The 16,747-nt window shown below is 45.8% G+C and overlaps 1 protein-coding gene across 2 annotated transcripts in view; it reads left to right on the top strand.

Annotated features, from left to right (window-relative positions):
* The window catches only part of FBXO38 (F-box protein 38), a 75,510-nt gene that overhangs the window by 43,498 nt on the left and 15,265 nt on the right, over positions 1–16,747 (top strand). For both annotated transcript variants that reach the window (XM_073651354.1, XM_073651355.1), the window contains exons 12-16: positions 8–239; positions 1,529–1,645; positions 6,614–6,793; positions 13,473–14,129; positions 14,242–14,339. In XM_073651354.1, the coding sequence (XP_073507455.1) occupies positions 8–239; positions 1,529–1,645; positions 6,614–6,793; positions 13,473–14,129; positions 14,242–14,339 (1,284 nt within the window). The remainder of the gene's footprint in view (positions 1–7; positions 240–1,528; positions 1,646–6,613; positions 6,794–13,472; positions 14,130–14,241; positions 14,340–16,747) is intronic.

Raw genomic sequence — 16,747 nt, 5'->3', positions numbered from 1 at the left:
TTTCTAGGGTTGTGCTCGTGTAGGTCTTAGTGCTGGAACGGGTATTGGAGTATCATCAGCCCTCGTGAGCAATCAGAACTCCAACAATGAGAATGAAAATAACAACCACCAGAACAACAACCTGCAACAAAATAATCAACCGCCGCAAAATATTCCACCACCCCAACATGAGGAGGGAAATGAGGAGCCTGATGTCAGAGCAGAGAACCATGTAGAGGAACAGCATATAGCTGCTGAAGGTGTGACATACCTTTTTACTAAAAAAAACGTTATGGCAGAATGCTCATTCTATTGTGGAATATTACATCAGACAGGGTCTTGTTTAAGAGTTTAAAGTTGGAAATCTTCACTTACACTGTCTTACTTATTTATGGGATATCCACCACTGAGAATTTTACCTATGTTGACAGCTGGGGTCCCTGTCTTGCGACCACTCTTTGTGAAGAGCTGGCTGCTCATGGGTGACTTTCTCCATATCCTGTTGTAGTTGTGTAGTATTCTCAGCTATGATTATGCAGAAAATTGTCTTTAATTATTATGCAAATGAGGGTGCATGGTGCACCCTTGTTATGGCCAAGCTCTTGGTGCATCGTTCCGCCGTTGTTGATTGACAGCGCTCTTGTCCAGAGAGAATACTGCCTGAACTAACCACTTATCTGTGCTTGCACAGTTTGGGTGGGAGCAGACTCCTTTCAGCTCATAAAAAAAAAATGATATGGGCAGTTTGGCTTATTCTTGTTGACTTCTTTTTAATCCTTCAATACAGATGTGACCTCCCTTACTTTTTCCTACCTTTGGTTAATGGAACCCTGTCGCTAAATTCATATAGACACAAGGTTCAGGCAGCATGAATCAGACTAGTTGCACAACTGCAGCCTTTTAGGTCTTTCTCTGAAACACTGCTACGTATTAGAGGAAACCTAGTGTGAAAAGTCATCTGGGAGCTATAGGGATAAACCTGTCTAGTCCACTGAAAACACTGGCTACCATTTCCCTGCACCGCTTCAGGTGATTGGTAGATCTCTTCCTATTGGTCAACTGAAGCGAGGTGTGGAGAAGCCGGCCATGGGCCTCAGTGGACTAGTCAGGTCTTTCCCTATAGTCAAAGTATGTTTGCTCTGAAATCTGCAGCCTTTCAGAAAAAGATTTAGACTGGATGGGCAATTGCAGCCAGTTATGATTCATGCCGCCCTTGGCACCATGAATCTGGCGACTGTTTCTCTTTCATGAGAAATTAGTTTTTAATTAAACAAATTAAACTAAATTGTAACATTGTTAGCAAAACCATTAACAGCCAGCAATTCACATTACAACTGCACATTGAAACATTTATCATACACATCATAAAATCATAATTTTGTTGTTTTTTTTTTGTTCATTTTTTTGTCATACCAAAAGTTTATATTCTCGTGCTACATATCTACAGAAATTTTTAGCCAAGAGAAAAAATGAGGACATGCACATCTGTATGTAGAATGCATTCACTTCCATGTTGCAGTGATGATTCACCATGTGCTTACCTTTGTAGCTCTAAATGACATGGAAGATGTTCCACAAGATGAAGGTAGACTAGCTGCTCAAGACAATGAAGTGGCAGGCCCAGATTTGGCTGTTCTACCAGTGGATGCGGATGAGGAACGAGCAGGTTGTGCTAATACAATGTTCTGATTATTTTCCTGTATTTTCCATTTTGCTCCATGATGATAGGTTTTTCACTTACATTTTATGTTGAGTTCATATAAAGCATGAAGTGGTTCTCTTAAAACTAACAACCACATATATTTAAAAAAAAGAGTTTGTATGAAAAGAGTTTGCATGTGGGTATTTAGTGCACAACGTGCATGTATGAATCATATCCTTTAGTTGTATTTATATCCTTTTGGAGTGACCGCGCTATTAAAATACTTTTATTATTAGAAGTCATTTTCAAGCGCCTGTCCCATGAACAAAGTAAATTTTAATCAATAGATCTTGGAATAATAATAAGTTCCTCAATTGGATGTGTTAAAAAAATGATGTTTTGCTTAGATAAACGTATAAATGTGCCCCTGCTGTGTCCTGTTATTTGCTGCATCCAACCATGCAGGGCTGCTCCAGTTCATGGTCGGCATATAGCACCGATCCTAGCCAGGGGAGATAGTTGAAGTCACTTATGATAAGTGAATATACAGATAACAAGGCAGGGGTTCACAGCTGCTTCACTCTGTAATGTAACTCTTTCCTTCCTGATTTATCACAGGAGCGAGTGTTTCTGCAGAGTCTCCAGCCCTCTGAGCTTATCATAACTCAGGTTAGGGTTATAGAAGCTCCTGTGTAACTGTGCTCGTCTGGTACTGACTTTATTTGTGATGAGCTCACAGGACTGGTGACTTGCCAGAAACACTCACCTGTGATATTTAGGCTGTGTGCCCACGATGCGTTTTTTAAGCGTTTCCGCAGCGGCAAAAACGCTGCAGAAACGCTTAAAAATGCATGGTAGAAGACCTGCCATGTTCCCCAATGATAATCCACATGTGCTGTGCACATGCTGCGGAAATTTCCGCTGCGGGTTATCGTTGCGGAAAAAAACACAGCACTACCAATTATTTTGCGCAAGCGCTGCGTTTTCACCGCCATTGACTTGTATTGGAACGCATGGATTCCTCATCACTGCATCTGTACATGCGGAATCCATGCGTTCCAATGTGCGGATGGTACCCGGGTGTGGAGGACAGGACACTCTCCTCCGGACCCGGGTACCATAGAACCTGTGAAAAAAAGAATAAAATAAAAAATAAATATTATATTTACCTTCTTATGGCCCCTGCTCTTCTTGTCTTCACTTGCCGACAACTTGTGGTGGACTGAAGGACCTGCGCTGACGTCATAGTCATGTGACGGCAGGTCCTTCAGTGTATTCTACCGCGAGCTGCCGGCAGCCAAGATGAAGCGAAGCAAGACTGCGGGGGCCATCGGAAGGTAAGTATAGATTTATTTTTATTTTATACCATTCTTTAAGGTCACAGTATATAAATCCATGCTGTTTGCATGGATCTATATAGTGTGACCAAGTTGTCAAGCACTTTCCAAGTGATGCTAAAATCGCTTGGAAAGCGCTCGACAACCCACATGTGGAAATGCATTTGAAGAACGCTTCACATCCACTTGTCCCTGGCAGGAAAAACGCATGTACAATCCGCATGTACAATCCGCATTCGTTTTTTCTGCCAGGGAGATGCAGAAACGCTCAGGAAAAAAATCCTGAGCATTTCTGCATCATGGGCACATAGCCTAACACAGGCAGGGAAATGTGTTAGCTCACAGAAAGCACCTGCTGCGGGAGGTGTGGTATACATCAACCATGAACTGGAGCAGCTGTGCATGACTAGAAAGCGCAAATAACACAGCACATAGCCTAGGATATCTGCACACAGGAATTAGATTTGTAATAAAAATATCGCTTAAAATGCACTTTACCTTATGGAAAAACCCCTTCAGAGTTGTTCCCCTATCATGTAATTTGAAGAGGGTCGTGTTTCATCTCTTGTCAAATCTGGGTGGCAAGGGAAAGCCGTAAAGGGGACACTGAACTACACTGTCAATGAATAGATATTCATTATTATCTCTTAGTTCCTTCACGACCTTTGACAGACCGATACGTCATGGTCAGATAGGGGTTCCCGACCTTTGACGTATGGGTACATCATGGCAATCATGCGTGGCACAGAAGCTGTGCCCGCGTAATCGCCACCGGGAGCTCGGCTTAAGTTATAGGATAGGATATGAAAAATTGGATGCTCAGTCTCATAGCTACCCTTCCCTTATTGAATACATCATATGAAGTGCAATATGGAGTGCATTAGAGACAGACTACTTGGAAGTGGGGGCACCAATTATGTATTGTTGTTAGGTTGCCAACCCCTGCGGTCAGGAAGAGCCAGTCTAGGGGATGCCAGGGAAATACAACTAGCCATCTGACTATACCTATACCTTTGGTCTTGTCATTTGAGTAAGTGCAACTATACACTATCTCATGTGGTATATTATCATTATTTATTGCCGCTAGGTCAGTTGTTAACGAAGACCACCTTAGAGCAGGTCATAATTGAATAAGGAAACAAGAAAGCTCTATATTTGGCCATTGAACTCTACCACAAGGCAAGAGTGAAGGGACACATGAATTGATATATTGAATATGTTTAATCCAGTATCTCTGTGATAATCCTTACAATCCTGCTCTTCATTATTGGAACCCATGAAGTTTAAGTACATAATGTGGAATATCTCCTGAAAATGAATCATGTGAAACAGGTTTTTTTTTGTATGGAGCACTCATGTTAAATTAGCAAATCATGAACAATAATTTAAAACAAAAAAAAAGAGAAAAATAGAAAAACCTAAAGCTTGCTGTGTCACTGGCATTGGCACCCTTTACATTAACTTATTATGGATACACATTTTGACTCGCCTGTGGTAAATCACAAAAGAGATTCTTCTGCGATTAATTGTCGGTGCCCATGTGACATGAATTAGCCAATGAATGATGACTTCAGTGTTTTAAAAAGAAACCTGGTCACATGGTAAGCCGTATTCCTTTGTCACAATGGTGAAGACAAAGGAGCTGTCTGAGGAAATCAGAACTGCTATTATTAGCAAACACTAGGTTTCCAAGTGTATAAGGCCATCTCCATAGACCTTGGTATCCCAGTTTCAACAGTAAGCAGTGTTATTAAGAAGTTCGCCAAGCATTGAACCGTCAAGAACCTCCCTGGACTTTGTGTGTGTGGGGGGGGTGGGATTGACAAGAGATGTCTTCGAAGGTTGGTGCGAATGGTGAAAAAAACCACATCCAAAGACCTAAATGCCAACCTGGAACAGTCTGGGGTCATGGTTTCAACAAGTACCATACACCGCACACTAAACCAAGCCAAGCTTTATGGGTGAAGGCCAAGGAAGAAACCATTGCTGAAGAAAGACACTAAAAGGAACGACTGATCTTTGCCAAAGAGTACCTTGACAAACCACAATCCTTCAGGGAAAATATTTTGTGGACAGATGGAACAAAGAAAGAGCTTTTTGGCAATGCAAAGCAACAGTTTGTTTACTGACGGCGCAATGAAGCTCATAAGGAAAAGAACACCTTGCCTACAGTTATGCATGGTGGAGGATCCATAATGCTGTGTGGTTGCTTTGCTGCATCCGGTACTGGAGGCCTTGACCGTTTTCACAGGAATCATGAAATCAGAGAATTATCAAGATATTTTAGAGCGAAATGTCCAACTCAGTGTAAGAAAACTTGGTTTGAGTCAAAGATCATGGGTCCTTCAGCAAGACAATGACCCAAAGTACACATTCAAAAGTACACACGAATGGTTGAAAAATAAGAAATGGACTGTTTTAAAATGGCCAGCAATGAGTCCTGACCTCAATTCCATTGAAAATCTTTGGGGTGAGTTGAAATCTGCCATTGGGAAAAAGAACCCTGCAAACATTCATGAGCTTGAACAAACTGCAAAGGAAGAGCGTGAGAAAAGTTCAGATAATAAGTGCAAGAAGCTTGTAGATGGCTACAAGAAGCGTTTGGAGGCTGTCAGCAATGACAAAGGGTGTGCAGCCAAGTATTAATTAGGGGTGCCATTATTGCTGAACATGTTGTTTATTCTGTTTTTTCTTTGAAATTGCAACATGGAAGTTGAAAAACAATGTTTTATTGTTGTATTACTTTGGACCACTAATTAAAAAATCCTGAGGATATAACTTTGTACAATATCTTCTGAAATAAATGGAAATGTACCAGTCTATGAAAAGAATTAAGGGGTGCCAATAATGGTGAGCAGCACTGTACATCAATTACTGCTATGTTTTATTAGTACACAATTTTTGTCTGTTTTTTTTTTAAACTAATATAATAAAAGTAAAGTTTTAAAGGAATATTTGTTAGTCATTCAGTCCACCAAGATAAGCGGATTTCTCTGCTTAGATACGGTGTAGTACAAAGTTTCTTATTTTCATGTATATTATTGATTTATAAAATAAAAATTAAAACGAAAGTTACTCTTTAATTGTTAATATTGTGCTCTATAATTAGTTGGATGTCCTTGTGACACATGAAAGAACTGTGTTCTCCAGTAGGCAGGAGTTCTCCTTATAGAATTCTTCATGCTGGTTGTTTGAGGGAAGTCTAGAGTGGAGGATTCCCCTCTATTAAATATGCAGTTGGGTATGTGCTCATGTTTTTTCTTTCTGGCTGGGGAACCCGTCGAGCAGACGCTTCAGGAAAAGCTGTTTGTGAGGTGTGTTTTTGGTTTTTTTTTTGCCGTTCTCTGGCCATTATTTTATTTTTGACTTCATTGAAGAAACCGGTATTGTTTTTTGAAGCAAAAACACTGTCAAAATGCTCAAAAAGCCGCCTACGAGTCTTCCGGATGTTTTTTGAGCCATGAGCAGGAAGCACCTGAAGAATAATCTGCTCACTTTTTTACCTACTTGGCATAATCTGATCACAGTTTATCAGAATTTTTTAAATGGTTATTACTGCACATATTTTATTTTTCAAAACCTAAGTATTCATCTTACCAAAATAGGTGCAAATCAAATTCATAGCTGCTCTTACACATCTATACATGTTCTGCAGGTCCCAGTGGTTTACAGCCTGCTGTAAAAGCTGCACCAATAACCGTGCACGATTCTGATAGTGAGGATGAGGATGATATAGGCAATGACTCTAATGTCCGTACCGCCTCTGTCAGAAACTATCCTGAAGAAGATAAAAGCTTTCAATTGGCAGACCCTCCTGACAGCACAAATGACAGTGGTGAGTATATACTATGGATACAAACCTTGCATGTTTTTTTTTCATATGCTGGTTACTGTTTTTTTACTTGGCCACTGTTCTGCCAGTAGACATCTCTATTGGCAGCACCCACAGAATTATGTCTTGATAGGAACACATTTTATATTGTTCATGGGCTAAAATATGCTCAAACGATACCTCTAATCGCTACTTTAAAGGGAATCTAGCAGCAGGTTTTTGTTATGTAATCTGAGACCAGCATGATGTGGGTGCAGAGAGCAGGATTCCAGTGATGTATCACTTACTGGGCTGCTTGGTGTAGTTTTGATAGAATCTCTGTTGTAGATATAGTGGTCAGAATGCTCAGCTGTGTATAACCCCGCCTATACCACTGATTGGCTGCTTGCTGTATACACTGTGCATAGTCAGCAAGCTACCAATCATTTATAGGGGTGGGGCTACACAGCTTAGCTTGACTGGCCTGCATGTGAGAACTAGTCCTCTACTGATAACTACTTCTGATAAAATACTGATTGTATTGAAACTACAACAAGCTGGTGAGCAAGTGACACATCCCTGGAATCACGCTTTCTGCACCTACATTGTGCTGCTCTCAGATTAAATAGCAAAAACCTGCTGACAGATTCCTTTCTTTATCGCTTCATTGGGGGACGCAGGACCATGGGTGTATGCTGCTGTCGCTAGGAGGTTGACACTAGGCAAAAAAGAAATAGCTCCTCCTCCGCAGTATGTACCCGCCTACAGGCACCAAGCTTACCAGTTTAAGCTTAGTGTCTGTAGGAGGTAGACTGGATCCTAACAGATCCAACCCTGTTGTGTTTTATTGATACTTGTTCTTTATTTTTCAGATACAGCTTTTCAGCGTTAACAGGTAACACTGCGTCCCCTGTTAACCCATTTCACAAGCGACCAAGAGAGCAGTATGGCAACCCCCACATAGCCCACTCTCGGACCCGCTGGGCAGGACCTATCCCCGTCACCTCTCGATGTCTCAGGGTGATTCCTGGTGGCCAGTCCCTGCCTATTCCCCATCCCAGCCCCCTCCTCGGAGCTGCCTGGGACGGAGACGGTGATCTCTGCGGTGACCTTCCCCCAGGTTCTGGGGTTGACACCGTCTCCTGCACTGTCCAGGACCGGACAGTGTAGGAAGGAGAAAGAGCCAGGTGCCAGAATCCCCCCCCCCCCCCCCCCCCCCCCTATCCACGGAGGACCTCCTGTGACCATCCTCAGAAGGGGAGAGGAAGAAGAGGTATCGGGACCCTAAAAAAGGACAGAAAGGTACATCTCCTGCTGTTTCACACCAGCAAGGCCCAGTCCCCCAGCGCTGCCTGCCACCTCTCCCCCTCACATCAAACATGGCGCTTACTTCAGCTGCACTTCCCGGGCCATGCCCCCTCTCCTCGCATCTTCAGCATCCCTCATTCCCACCTCCTTCCCCATTATGCGTGGCAAAACTGCCCGCGCTTTCTCTGTCGGGGGGAGCCGTCCCTTTTACCGGTGGGTATACGCCCCCTCCGGCAATCTACCAATCAGGGCCGAGGAGCATTGTGACGCTTCCGCCACGCCCTCAAGCCCTCCCGCGGACCTATCAGTGGCCGGGTCCTTTAAGCCCGCCCCCTTTCCTTCAGCCTATCAGAGCCTCGGCGCCCCTCGTCATCGGGGCAACGTGCTCTGCTCCTGCCCCGCCCCTCTACGCCGACACCATCACTCTGCCTGGCTGCTTCATCACCGCAGCTCTGCTCCTGACTCCGGCGGCATCACTCTGCCTGGCAACAGCGGCCTGCTCCAGCCTCACCTCCGGAGTTCCGACGGGGACACGGGACCGTGATTATTTCAGGATCAGGTAGGCTCTGCCCTGGCACCGAACCACACCCTTTCCTGCCCACAGACTCCCTCCTCTGCACATATGCCCAAACCCAGGGAGCTCTCTGTCCGTCCCTCTCACATAGTCACATACTACACCTGTTTTCTTTGCGGTACTAAGTGACCCGCGGGTCACACAACAGCTTTCTGCTCGACCTGCAAACCTCCCGCCATGCTGGCACCCCAAGATCCCCCCGCCATCCAGGACGAAAGAACTCCCTCTCCTACGGAGTGGGCTGTTGCTATGTCCCAGTCTGTCTCTGACCTCACCAAGGTATCTCAATCTCTGGTGCAGGTCCTAGAACGCTTGCCTATGTTATCCATGGCCACCAATGCTCCGAACGTTCCCACGGACAGTTCGCAGGCACCCCTGCCCCCTCCTCCCAAGGGCAGACTGAGAGCATGTTCTCAGAAACGGACTCACACTAGCTCATCCTCCAGCTCTCCAGACTCCAAGATGCTCCCTGCATCTCACATCTCTTTCCCGGAGGTCACCCTGGTTCTAACTCGGCATCAGATTCAGGCTCTGGTTCCGACACGGACCAATATTCCAAGATCCAGGACATGATTGACAGCCTTATCTCGGCCGTCAATCAGACTCTGCACTTTAAAGAGGACAAGAGCCCTTCTCAGGACTACTGTCTTCTTCAAGAGAATTAAGCGCCCGGCACGCACTTTTTCTAACCATACGGAATTTGACGGTGTCTTTCAGAAACAGTGGGAGCATCCAGAAAAGAGCTTCTCTGGAAAGAAACAGTTAGACATGCTATGCCCATTTAACCATGACCTTGTCAGCAAATGGACAGAGTCCCCATCAGTGGATCCTCCTGTCTCTCGGAGAAAACGGTGCTGTCTCTTCCAGGCGGCTCCTCCCTTAAGGACACTGCGGATAAACAGGTTGAGGCCTTGGCTAAGTCAGCCTTCGAGGCTGCTGGCGCCTCCCTTTGTCTTTACTTTGCCTCTACTTGATTATCAAAAGCAGTGTCCGCATGGGCCAAACAGCTTAGGCAGGGCATCTTAACGGGGGCTTCCCACGGCCATCTGGCTGACCTAGCGGATCAGATAATCCATGCAGGGAAATATCTGCTCACGGCATCCCTCGACGCCGCTGCCTGCTCAGCCCGTGTCTCAAGTAATCTTATTGTCTTATGTAGAATTCTTTGGCTGAAGGCTTGGAACGCCAACCCGGCTTCCAAAAAATCTCTAACAAATCTTCCTTTTCAAGGCTCCAGGCTGTTTGGGTCTAAGTTAGACCAAATCATTTCTGATGCCACTGGGGGCAAGAGCACCTCCCTTCCCCAGCCCAGACCTAAACGCCCCTTTCCTAGGAGACGTTCCCTTCAGTTTCGGTCCTTTCGTCAGTTCGCTCAACCGGGCCCCTCCTCTCAACAGGACCGTACCCCAGCACAGCGAGAGAGACGTAAGCCTTCCTTTAGGCCCACTCCCAACTTTCGCGCAAAGGGTCGCTCCTCCAAGTCCTCTGGATCCCGTTCACGATCCAACAGATTTTCCTCAGCATGACGGGTCACTCCCACCTGGGACATCTCCCAGGTTGGGCGGCCGTTTGCTTCTGTTCCGAGACTCTTGGGTCACGGCAATAGAAGATGCCTGGGTCAAGGAGATTGTGAACTCCGGCTACAAAATTGAATTCAACGCCAGGCCAGGAACACGATTTCTCAAGTCCTGCCCCCCCACAACCATCTCTACTTCCCGGCTTCCTTCAGGCCATCGCCTCCCTGCGCTCAGGAGTCATAGTTCCCGTCCCCTTTCAGGAAAGGTTTTCCGGTTTTTACTCCAATCTTTTCGTTGTCCCAAAAAAGTACGGCTCACTACGTCCGATCCTGGATCTCAAACAACTAAACCGACAAGTACGCATCCGGCACTTCAGAATGGAGTCCCTCAGGTCGGTAATCGCCTCAATGGAAGCTGAGGAATATCTATGTTCAGTGGACATTCAGGACGAGTATCTTCACATCCCAATCTACGCATCACATCAGAAGTTCCTTCGCTTTTCCTTCCAGAACGCACATTACCAGTTCACTTCCCTCCCCCTTCGGCCTCGCCTCCGCCTCGAGGGTTTTCACGAAGGTAATGGTGACGGTCATGGCCATTCTACGAGCCAGGGGGATAGTAATTATCCCCTAACTGGACGACCTGTTAATCAAAGGCCCCACGTTCAAGGACTGTCTCCACAGCCTCCAGATCACCTTGAACACACTCTCTCGGTTAGGCTGGCTGATCAACACAGACAAATCCTCCCTGGTCCCATCTCAACATTTAACCTTTCTAGGGATGCAGTTCGACACGACCCATGCCCGGGTCCTTCATCCGAGGGAAAAGATAAACTCTCCGTCGGGGGATCCACCTTCTCTCCCACCCAAGTCCACATTCCCTTTGCCTATGCATGAGTGTCCTGGGAAAAATGGTGGCTGCTATGGAAGCAGTGCCGTTTGCCCAGTTCCATACCCAGCCTCTTCAACTGGCCCTTCTGTCGACTTGGGACAAGAACCTGTCATCTCTAGATCGACGCATGCGGTTACCTCTTCAGGTAAGAAGTCACTAACCTGGTGGACCCGCCCCTCTTCCTTCAGACCCGGGAGGTCATTCCTACCGCTTCGTTGGCAGGTGGTCACGACCGATGCCAGCCTCTTCGGTTGGGGGGGGCAGTCTTCCTCCACCACACGGTGCAGAGCTGGTGGAGTCCCCATGAAGTCTCCCTACTGATCAAAATCTTGGAGATGAGGGCAATTTACTTGACGTTGCGTCACTTGCAGGAGATTCTAGCAGGGTTCCCAGTCCGCTTACAATCGGACAATGCCACGGCCCTGGCATACATAAACCATCAGGGAGGAACGCGCAGCAAGCCCGTCTTGAAGGAGGTGGCAAGAGTGTTAGTTTGGGCCAAGAAGACTGTTCCGGCAATATCAGCAGTCCACATTCCGGGGGTCGACAATTGGGCGGCCGACTTCCTCAGTCGGCAGGGCCTTGCCTCAGGAGAATGGTCCCTCCATCCCGCGGTGTTTCATCAGATTTGCTTACGGTGGGGCACGTCGGACGTCGACCTCATGGCATCTCGGTTAAACCATAAGGTCCCATCCTTTGTAGCTCGGTCCCGAGATCCGCTAGCGATCGCTCAAGACGCGCTAGTCATATCATGGTCTCAGTTCCAACTGCCCTATCTCTTTTCCCCTCTACCTTTTGATCCCTCGAGTCGTCAAAAAGATCAAGACAGAAGGAGTACCGGTAATTCTAGTAGCCCCGGATTGGCCCAGACGCGTCTGGTACGCAGATCTAGTAAACCTTCTCGTCGACTCCCCCTGGAGACTACCAGACCGTCCGGTCTCCTCTCTCAAGGACCTATTCTTCATCAGAGTTCTCGTTCTCTGAATTTAATGGTATGGCCGTTGAGGCCGCAGTGTTGAGGAAGGCGGGTTTTGCTGACAACGTCATTCAAACCCTAATTAACGCCAGAAAACCAGCTACCTTGCGCATATACCACAGAACCTGGAGAGCCTTTTTTCGTCACTGCGAGCAAGATCAGCTAGCTCCCATGTCCTTTTCGGCTCCAGTGCATCCACGGGAGAAATCCCTGCATAAACTGCACCTGGTCAGAGCTCTACGTGTGTACCTTTCTAGAACGGCCTCCCTTTGGCGTTCGGATGCACTGTTAGTCATTCCTGAGGGGCGTCGCAAGGGTCTTCCTGCTTCCAAGGCAACCATTGCCCGTTGGATACGTTCAACCATTTTGGAGGCATATCTCGTCTCCGACAAATTTCCCCCTCCGGGAGTAAGGGCTCACTCCACCTGGGCGGTGGGGGCCTCTTGGGCGGTTCGCCATCGGGCTTCGGCTTCTCAAATCTGTAAGGCCGCAACGTGTTCTTCACTCCACACCTTTTCAAGGTTTTACAAGGTCCACACTTATTCTTCGGCTGATGCCAGTCTTGGACGGAAGGTCCTGCAGGCAGCGGTTGCCCGCAGTCTGACCTAGTCTGTGACTATCTTGTGTTCTCCCACCCAAGGGGCTGCTTTAGGACGTCCCATGTTCCTGTGTCCCCCAATGAAGCAATAAAGAAAGAGGGATTTTTGGTACTCACTGTAAAATCTTTCTTGGAGCCTTCATTGGGGGACACAGCACTCTCCCTGATTTTGGGCTTATGTCCAGTTGGCCCTGTTGGGCATCTCCTTTAGTTTTTACGGTTGTGCCCCGTTGGGCATTGCATAGTTGGTTATTTTATGTTTCTCCTACTGCTTTAGCCACTAACTGGTGAGCATGGTGCCTGTAGGCGGGTGCATTCTGCGGAGGCGGAGCTATTTCATTTTTGCCTAGTGTCAACCTCCTAGCGACAACAGCATACACCCATGGTTTTGTGTCCCCCAATGAAGGCTCCAAGAAAGAGATTTTACGGTGAGTACCAAAAGTCCCTCTTTTAAGAGTATGTGTACACAGCGCATGTTTGCTACCAAAAATGCATTTTGCTGTCCCAGCAAAGTGAATGAGATTTCTGAAATCTTATGCACATGTTGCTTAATTTTTCCTTGCAAATTTGAAGCAGTTTCAGATCCACAGTATGTCCATTCCTTCAGTGTTTTTGATGAGTTTTTCACCCATTCTAAAAACACAAAGTGGCAAAAATGCCGCAGTTTATTTCTAAGAGACCATGTTTTTGATGCAGAAAAATTCAACAAAACTTGTGCTCTGAGCTGAGTTTTACAGATCCCACACGCTGATCATTGACAGCCAGAGGAGCCATTTTAACAATGACCACCAATCACACATTTATACATTTTTAACACTCTTTATTTTCATTCCTTCCAGTTGTAAGTGGGAAAGGTAAAACTCCATTGCGGAAAAAGTGCAGTGTTGCATTCAAGAGTCCGCCACAGCCGACTGCACCTAGTGAAGAAAGATGCTGTGAAAAGGGATGCCAAGTGACAAGCGAGCAGATAAAAGCTGATATGAAGGCCACCAGTGATCCCTCTGACAGGACCAAAGTAAAAACTTGCTCGTGTGACGTGAATTCAGCAGGTGGAGTTATAAATGCCAATGAAAACCAGGATATGGATATCGATCATTCTTTGAATGAGCATCCTGATTCTGCCGAAGGAGTAGATTCATGTACGTGTGGTAGTAGAGCAGAGGATTTTGAGGTCGGTGCTGCTCAGGGACAAGAGATGGGTCCATTATGTCCTCATTGCTCCAAAAATGTGAACCAGGAACCAAAATTGCAAAGGAGAAACAGTGAGAGTGATGACAGACCACAGCCTTCAACTAGTCGCTCCTCTCCAGGAGATGGCTCTGAATCCACACTCAGGACTCCACACAATGGGGCAAACAGAACTAATTCAGGTATAGTGATGGCTCCAAACTCCTCTCCTGAAAACGACAGGATACAACATAGGTGCTGTTACTCACACGGGCCACTTACAAGAGCAAGAACAAGGCTGTCTCAGGTGTCTCTTAGCTCCGATGGGGGTGAGTCCCAATTAGATTTAATTATTTGCTACAATACTTGTGTTAGGCTGTGTCTTGCTGTGTCTACTAAAGTCGTCCATTTCATGGTTTTCTCGCAATATGTTATGTACAGAATCACTTCCAAAATGCAGAAAACCCGTAAAGCGGAAACGCATGGCAGATAAATCTACAAGCACCAGTGACCCAGTTATTGAAGATGACCACGTTCAGGTAGGTTTACAATATGTGTAGAAACCGAATCTAAAAGGTCTTTTTAGTAAAAATGTGGCAGAAATCATGTAACAAACATGGTGTTATTGACATTTTGTTTTACACCCTGAATTATATTAATGAGTAATCGCAAAGCTTACCCATGACACAAGACAAAAACCCTCTCACAGAATATGCAAATATTGGTGCGTGTCAGGCTCTTATTAGCAACGACACTACATAGTAATATCAGGTTTACGTGTTACAGAAGGGTACATTTAGGCAGTATGTCTGACAAGGTAATCGGTTAGGAATTTACAATTGCTATATTTTTTTTTGACTTGCTGAAAAATGCTTGCGTCGTATAGTCAGGAGGCAGCTTCCCATGATGAAGATGCGGACACAGCGTCCTTGTGTGTTTATGTAGCAGGGTGTGTGTGTGCGTGCGTGTGTTATGTAGCAGAGGTGTATGTATTCTTATGTAGCGTGTGTATGTTTTTAGAGGTGTGTGGGTGCACATGTAGCAGAACTGTGTATACAGAGCTGTATGTGCGTATACTGTTCAAGAAGCAGAGTTGTGTGTGTGTGTGTGCGCGCGCGTACGTGTGTGTTCTGCATAGTGTACATAATGTGTGTGCTGTAAAGCTATGTGTGTATAATGCACGTTTCAGAGAAGCACTAACAATAGTTCTATTACCTCCTATTCTACTCTAGTGTATTAAAATTATTGAAATTGACCCCTCCACTTTACAACCCCAGGGAAGTTTTAATTAAAGGAGATGTGTTTTATGATATTTGTCTTATAGTGCACTATAATCCAAAATACATGGCAAATGAACGCTGAACCCAGTTCAAGTGAATCTGTCAACAGGTTTATGCCATGTTATCTGACAGCAGCATGATGTAGGAGCAGAGACCCTGATTCCAGCAATATATATGTATATATCACTTAGTTTACTTGATGTAGCAGTTGTGATAGAATCACAATTTTCTCTGCTGATGAGCCCTGTATATCGCCACTCACATCACTGATTGTTAGCGTTCAGTGTACATAGAAAGTTGCAAATCAGTGGTGGGGGCGGGCTACACAGAGCAGATGACTAGGAGGCACAAGACACTTAAGCCCCCGTTTCACATAGCGAGATCACTAGCGAGATCGCTGCTGTGTCACGGTTTTGGTGACGCAACAGCGACCTCACCAGCGATGTCGCTATGTGGGACACTTTGCAGCGATCAGGCCCTTGCTGTGAGGTCGCTGATCGCTGCAAAGTGTCCTGGACCATTTTTTGGTCGTTGCCCTCCCGCTGGTCAGCACACATCGCTGTGTGTGACCAGCGGGAGCAGCGATCAGGCTGGTAACCATGATAAACATCAGGTTACTAGGGGCACACGCGCGCCTAGTAACCCGTTGTTTATCATGGTTACGAGCCTGCTAAAGTGAGCGGTAACCTCCCGCTCACCGTAGCAGAGTGGTAACCATGGTAAACAACGGGTTACTAGGGGCACGTGTGCCCCTAGTAACCTGATGTTTATCATGGTTACCAGCCTGCTCCTGCTTCAGCAGGCTGGTAACCGGAGCAGGACATCGTGGAAAGATTCTTTCCACGATGTCGCTGCTCCCCTGATCGTTGGTGAGCCTGCCTGTTTGACAGCTCACCAGCGACCACATAGCGACGCAGCAACGATCCCTGACAGGTCATATCGTTGTCGGGATCGTTGCAGCGTCGCTAAGTGTGACGGGGCCTTTAGTCCTGTAGTGATAATCTCCTGCTGATAAACACTGGCATTATTGACACAACAACAAACAGCCTAGTAAGTAACATCGCTGCAATCAGGATCTCAGCCCTTACATCATGCTGTCCTAAATTACAAGGCAAAAACCTGCTGACAAATTTCCTTTAAACATAAAAAGCATATAGGCTATAGATTTCAGAACAGGCTGAAAATCTTGACCATGACCAATTCCTTTCTATTTCTTCCATGTTAGTCTTACAGGGAGGCATGGTTTAACCAGGTGGCGTAGATTAGAGATCACTGGGTAACATTGTCTAGGAGTCCACAGTATTCATGAAAGTAACAAATTCCCATCTTGGACCTCATTCTGTCTCTGTTCGCCATTACCATGCGTTTGAAACCAGTTGTTGCTTTAAAAGGGTTATCCACTACTTGACCATCCCTTTTTAAATGCTAAATTACCCCAAAAGATAAAAAAAACACATGCCTGTCTAATAATAACCTACTTTTTTTTTCTTTTTTCTTTTAAGGGCTATAGGGCGCACCACAAGTTTAGACAGCAAAAATTAAAAACTATTGAATACTAATTAAAACTTCCCTAGCAGTGAAAGGAAGTAAAGTGGGCAATATTACAAATTGTAATCTTCTAGGGTAGAATCGGGAGGTAATAGATCTAGATCTCGTTAGAAAGAAAA

The sequence above is a fragment of the Phyllobates terribilis genome, unplaced genomic scaffold (genome assembly GCF_046119375.1).
Source record: "Phyllobates terribilis strain yellow unplaced genomic scaffold, ASM4611937v1 Scaffold_11__3_contigs__length_659146591, whole genome shotgun sequence".
NCBI lineage: Eukaryota > Metazoa > Chordata > Amphibia > Anura > Dendrobatidae > Phyllobates > Phyllobates terribilis.
The sequence above is the reverse complement of the archived record's forward strand: the minus strand, read 5'-3'. Positions and strand labels throughout refer to the sequence as shown.